The 6,230-nt window shown below is 39.6% G+C and overlaps 1 protein-coding gene across 4 annotated transcripts; it reads left to right on the top strand.

Annotated features, from left to right (window-relative positions):
* Positions 1 to 2,158: 2,158 nt before the first annotated feature.
* Positions 2,159 to 4,597, top strand: LOC18446920 (uncharacterized). Of its 4 annotated transcripts, none has more exons than XM_011629718.3 (3): positions 2,159 to 3,392; positions 3,504 to 3,546; positions 3,820 to 4,597. In XM_011629718.3, the coding sequence occupies exons 1-3, from the start codon at positions 2,865 to 2,867 to the stop codon at positions 4,407 to 4,409; spliced, it is 1,161 nt and encodes a 386-aa protein (XP_011628020.2). In that variant the 5' UTR covers positions 2,159 to 2,864; the 3' UTR covers positions 4,410 to 4,597. The 4 variants fall into 4 exon arrangements, with proteins under 4 accessions (XP_011628020.2, XP_006857086.2, XP_088709886.1 ...); XM_006857024.4 differs by having other exon boundaries at positions 3,504 to 3,615; XM_088853760.1 differs by having other exon boundaries at positions 3,496 to 3,546.
* The last annotated feature ends 1,633 nt before the right edge of the window (positions 4,598 to 6,230 follow it).

Genomic DNA, 6,230 nt, shown 5'->3' with positions numbered 1-6,230 from the left:
CATGAGATCTTATTATATACTATCTTTAATACACCCAAATGAAAAGGGCATGAAGTATTTTATCTCTAACATTTTTCGAGTACGGGTTGTGTCCAACCAGACTTGGACCTGAATATTATTCGGATCCAGGTTTTGCACCCGGACGTGACCTGCCAGGTCCAAATGTTGGACTCATACTCAGACCCGTGTTAAGTATACGTGGTAGGACCCGTGTCAAATCTAGGTCCACTGCCACCCCTACAGCCCGGCCCGCTTTTTTTCTTATTTTTTTTCTATTTTGCTTTCTGGCCAGGCCCTAACAGATCTAAGGCCGAGCTAGGCTAGAGCTTTGGGGATAAGGTCCGAACGGGGGCCAAGGCTAGCCCAGCCCATTGCCACCCTTATAGGGAGATGCGCGTTTTAACCACGCAGAGAGAGAGAGAGGGGATCCGAGGCAACAGATCCAGAGGGCGAAAGGGCGAAAGTGGTCCTGCCTTTGAAAGCTCAATTGGTATCCTTGTGATTAGACGTAGCATGGAGCGTTCGCAGAGACAGAGAGAGAAGCATTATGCATGTTTTCACCACAATTTTCTTGAGAGAGAGAGAGAGATCTTCGTGGTAGTATTTTCTTCATTTACTCTCTTCGATGGAATCCAGTTTAGGAGTCTGCATAGGCGTCTGAATCGTGGTCGTGCAGGTCTTTAACCTAGCAAACTTAAAAAAAAAAAATGGAAACTCTAACAATAAAAAAAGAAGAAGGAAAAGATCAAACATACTTTTTAGGTGCTCCATAAAAAGTAAAACGTCTTTTTTTAACAAGGCCGCACAAAGTAAAACTTCTTGTGCCGTAAAGGCTTTTCCAAGTCTTGAATGGTCAAATCGAAGTGCATTACAAGTGAAATTCCCGCTTAAAATTGAGATGAAATTGTTTTTTAAAATCAGTTTATTAGTGAATCTTAAAATTGAGATGAAATTTGGCTCTTTGGCCTGAAAGAGTAAATGTACGATATGCTCCCACACGATAATTGCGTACAATTATATTTTAGAAGAAATTGCGTCGACCAGAGCTGCATGGTCTACAAAAAAAAAAAAATCCTTTTTGTGGTTTTTTGTTCCAATTTTACCTCAGGTTTGGTGTCACAAACATGAGACTAAAATTTTATTTTATTTTATATAAACTCTAGCGTTACCAGATGGCCTAGATATAAGACAAGTCCTAATTTTTAGGTCAATCCAATGTTAGGAAAATTAGATTGCCAAAAGAGAGAGTGTGGAAACTGTGGAGAGGGAGAGTGGGGCGCGGGTTTATAGGGCCTAATTTAGCACAAGCTATTTAACTTCTCAAGTATCAAATTACATTTATAATATAGACCAAAAAGAATTTAATATGACAAATATCAAACCGAACAGGATGAAAGATTGAGATTTGTATAGCCGACTCCAAATAGATGAAAAAAAGTTTTGATGATAATTATAAACATCTGCTCCACACTTCAAAAAACTTTTGTGGGGCAAGACATTGGACTGGAAATACCTGCATTGTGATGTTTAGGTAGTCTGACATCCCCAACTACAGACTAACCCAAAGCCAGGGCTGTCCAATATCTAGGTCATCTGACGGCTCTAGAGTTCACAAAAATTTTAAAAATAAATAATAAAACATCAAACATTAAACATAAAACAAACATCAGACCTAAATGGTAACACTAACAAACAACGAAAAAAAAAAGGGCAGGTCCTCATAAAATTTACTAGAGCAAAAAAGTTTACGTAGAACCCAAGTTCTAAACAATCAAATTAGAGCCCACCTTAAAAATTTCATTAGAAGAGGGTGTTTTGATGCTCAAATATCCTCAAATTGATCATTTGACATGAAGTTGCATGGACACGAGAAAACAATGGATTTCAAGTTTTGAAAATAGTGCATCTTGAAACGTATTTTTAGAACGTCAATTTTTTTAATTTTCAAGTTTTAATAGATCTGCTCAATCTACACTATTTTTTAAGCTTTAAATTTTATAATTAAAGATGAAAACAGATTTTAAGGCTATCACAATGATTGCCAGTATTGAAACCACATTTATCGATACTATTTGAAGGTGGGCTTTACTTTGATTGTTTAGAGCCTCGGCTCTATACCAACCGCACCCTTTGTACTACAGTCCGCACCTAATTTTCGCATGTTTTTGTTCCAGTATATTTTGGCTTGGAGACAAAGTGAATGTTTCAAAACAAGCAAATGGACGTAGAGAAAGAAGGAAATGGAAGCTAGAGAGAGCAAGAGTGAGAGTTAGAGAGAAGGAAACGGAAGCTAGAGAGAGAAAGAGTGAGAGTCAAGTGTCTTGCATCTCTGCTCTGCAAAATCACATGACAGGCAAATAGACCTAGAGAGAGAAAGAAATGGAAGCTAGAGAGAAAAAAAGCGAGAGATATCTGCTCTGCAAAATCACGGAGCAAATAGACCTAGAGAGAGAAGGAAATGGAAGCTAGAGAGAGAGAGGCAGAAGGGGAACCGTAAGATAGAGAGAGACGTGTCACATCCGTGAACATTCAAACGCAAGAGCATGGAGTGCAAGGTGCACACGTGCAGCATTAGGTGAGGCCCATAACCTGCCAAGAAATGCCCATTCTCTCTCCTCCTGCGGTCCCCCAACACAATTCCAAACAAAACAATCCTCAGATTCTTTCCACCTCTCTGCAATTATGTCTCATCCTTCCTAAGAATTTCATATTTAAATTTTCTCTCTCTAACCCCTCCTTGCTCAGTCCCCAACTGACAGATATGCCTTGTCAACCCCATTTAATATCAGCCCACCTCAAGATTTCTTAAATTCAATCCCATTCTCCTCTACCATTTCCTCCCCCAAGCTCTCTCTCTAGATCTAATGGAGAAACCAGCACCCCATGTGAGAAGGCTCAAAGAGCTTTTGGAAGAGAAGCAAGAGCCATTTCTTCTTGATGTTTACCTTCTGGAAAATGGGTACTCAAAGAAAAGCTTGGAATTCAAGGGAGACAGCAGTTGCTGGACTGCTGATGATTGCAAGAATTTACAGAGCTTTAGCAGGTGCAACACTGTTAAGATGAGGAGGAGAGAGAAACCCAATTACTCAAAGCTGCTGAAATCTGTGATTTTGAAGCTTGTTTCTTCCGCAAAGTCTGCGCAAAGGGCCTCTTCTGATGTTGGTAAGAGAGACAATGGACGGAGTTCGGATGTTTCAGGCTGTGTTGTAGACAGAGAAATTGGTGAATCGGTGGTCTTGGATCGAATTTCCTCTGAGAGTTCGAGCACGGTCTTCGACTCGTGCATTGACAGCGACAATGATGACTCGCTTTCGACCTGTAATGGAGGTGATTCTCTCTCTGCTATGGTACCATTCGGGGCCCTTAAGCTGACCAATCTCAGGAAAACAGAGGTATGTAGAATTATGCCATATTGGCTCTCCTTTCTCTTAATTTTGCAAATTCATTGTGAAATTTACCTTGAGATGTTGTATTCATGGAGTTTTACTGATGAAGAAAAACAGGCTGTTGCAGATAGAAACCACGAATGCGGCTTCTTCGAAGACAGTAAGCAGCTCAGTCCTGTGTCTGTCCTAGATTTGCCTTGTGATGAAGGTTCCCCTGTCCATTACCACAGTTAGTTTCTTTCTAGAAAAACTCTCACTTTCTACTCTTTTCTCTTTCTAGCTGGTTTCTTCCAGTTTAGATAACTTCTTGTTTCTTTTGTCAAAAGTATCTGGTTTCATCTTCTTAATGGCTATTTCCTCATTTTACATTAACTTTTCAATAGAATCTCTCTCTCTCTGTGGTTCCTTCTTCTAAATGAATGTCTGTTTGCAGTGATTACAGATCAATTCTGCAACAGAACAACCAATGAGGAATACCCATCATCTACAAGTTTCAAGCTAACCCAAAAAATCACAGAGGAATCCATATTCTCTGGTTCTTTCTGGGATGTCCTTGTGCAAACCCTTAAAGAAGAACATGGCTTTCAAGATTCAGAAATGCAAGAGCTTCTTGGGTCTGATTCTTCTTCTCAATATCTAAAATCCAAGAAAGTGTTACAACAAACCAGACAACTTCTCTTCGATAATGTTAGAGAAGTCGTTGAAAGTTATGAATTCAATACCAGGGGAAGCTTGAAACGTTTTCAGCCATGGAGGGCCAAGGAATTTTGGGGAGCAGAGCAGCTTGCTAAAACAATATGTGAGCAAATTTGTTCATGGGTGTCAACAGGTGATGACACAACCAACACAACCCAATTGTTGGATTCTTCTCCTACTAAAGAAGGCCATGAATGGAGAGATTTTGAACCAGAGGTTAGAGAGATTGGGACTGAAATTGAAGTTGCCATTTTTGCAGAGATACAGGGAGAGATTGTCCAAGAAATGGTGGAAGAATCACTGTGCAAAAGATACCCATTTCTCTAAAGCTTCTGAAAATGTCCCAGACTTTAGAAGAGTTTTTCAAACTGAATTTGCAGAGATGGGATTTTTTACTGTTTTAAGTTCTCTTTTCCCTGATCTGCATAGAAGTCTAAAAGATTCAATTGAGCACAACCCAAATGGAGAAAACATTCCCTACTGTGCAGAAAGGAGGGCAGGTCCCAATCATGATCTTCCTCTCTCTCTAAAGGGGGCATGTCCCATATGGCTCTCTCTCTCTTGACCTGCTCAATTCCCCTATCTCCCTAGGTCTTTAACTAGTCATCTCCCTCTGTCTTTCTCTCATTTTTTTTGTTTTTCTTTGGTGAGCGACAATGATTGGCTCATGGAGAGAAGTTTGTAGATAGTAGGCACCCCGATTAAACTGGCTCTGTTATTTACCTAACTAGGTACTTTCCATGTAAAAATTTGCTTCTCTTTCCGTTCTTTTTATTTTTCTAGCAAGTAAAGGAGCATTAAATTGATGTGGACGTGGTGGCAACCTATGTTTGAAGAAAAAGATAAATTAAATATTGATGCTGGGTGTAACACTGTTTCAGATAAGAGGATGAGGTGTGTATGGTCTCAAATTTGGAATTCAATTATTTAACCTTTTACGGAATTACAAAAAACTCTAAAAAATGTACCATTTATGTAATTTATCCCCCCGCCAATTTTTTTTCTCACTTTTTTCTCCACAACGACTTTTCCTCACAAAACCCCCAAGGTAAAAAATTACTAATTTTTGGATGGAAATGTCCTTCTTGTACAAAAAAATTCAATTGACGGTCCCAAGTTACGTATTGCCGAAGCATAGAATAACACTGTCAGAGCGCTTTGTAATGATTGTCGGATCGGAATAGGTACTGTCGGAGCATTGTGGTTCCAGAAGGTGTATCGACGGAGTGCCTTCATCTACTGCTGGAGTGCTGAAAACATTGTCGGAGTGCCCTAATGCACTGTCAGCGTGCTGTGGCTCTAGCGACCCTACTGCCAGAGTGCATTTTTAGAGTGTCGGAGAGAAATGTCTCCAAAAGGTGTACTGCTAGAGCGAGATCATGTAATACCGGAGAAAATTCGCCTACTATCGGAGCGAACTACCACACTTTTGGAGCGTTGTGGGTCCAAAATGTGTACTGTTGAAGCGAATGTATGTACCACCAGAGCGACGTAATCAACCGCTGGAGTGCCCTGGCTTCAGAAGGTCTACTGTCAGAGCGAGTTTTCATTTTGTCGGAGCGTGTTGTTTTCGTTGCCGAAGAGAGAGAGAGAAAAGGCGTGTGAAAAAAGGTATTTCAGATTTTTTTTTTATTTTTTTTGGGTTTGGGGGGGGGGGGGGCCATGCGAAGATACGTCGTTAATGGTAAAGAGGTGAGAGAATAAAGTTAGGTGGGGGGTAAGTTGAATAGACAATGTATATTGAAGGGGTTTTGTAATTTTCCCTTAACGTTGTCCAAGAATTTCTTATCATTAAAGATGATCATTAAGGAATTTGTTACGGGGTAGGTTCTTGTAAAAAGAGCGGAAAAGTTTACATAGAGCCTAAGCTCTAAACAATCAAATTAGAGCCTACCTCAGAACTTTCCCTGGAAGGAAGAGGCATGATGATCCCGATAAGGGTAAAAGTTCATTGCAAAGTATTCCACATGTGTAGTGAATAATTTTTTTTACAGCCATTCAGATAGTATAATAAAATAAAATGATAACATTTTGTGATTAAGGGGGAGAACATTTCATACAGATTTATGAAATATATAATAAGACATGGAAATGATCTAATGCAACGATGGTATCATAGTATAATGTAAGTACATTTCTAAAAAACTA

The sequence above is a fragment of the Amborella trichopoda genome, chromosome 12 (assembly GCF_054954075.1).
Source record: "Amborella trichopoda isolate Santa Cruz 75 chromosome 12, AtrichopodaSantaCruz75HAP2 v2.0, whole genome shotgun sequence".
Taxonomy (NCBI): Eukaryota; Viridiplantae; Streptophyta; class Magnoliopsida; order Amborellales; family Amborellaceae; genus Amborella; species Amborella trichopoda.
The sequence above is the reverse complement of the archived record's forward strand: the minus strand, read 5'-3'. Positions and strand labels throughout refer to the sequence as shown.

Excerpts from the sequence above, each read along its gene's own strand:
- LOC18446920 (XM_006857024.4), top strand. The coding sequence starts at position 2,865 with ATGGAGAAACCAGCACCCCATGTGAGAAGGCTCAAAGAGCTTTTGGAA. Across the intron at positions 3,393-3,503 it reads CCAATCTCAGGAAAACAGAG|GCTGTTGCAGATAGAAACCA; the intron begins GTATGTAGAATT and ends GAAGAAAAACAG. Across the intron at positions 3,616-3,819 it reads TTCCCCTGTCCATTACCACA|TGATTACAGATCAATTCTGC; the intron begins GTTAGTTTCTTT and ends GTCTGTTTGCAG.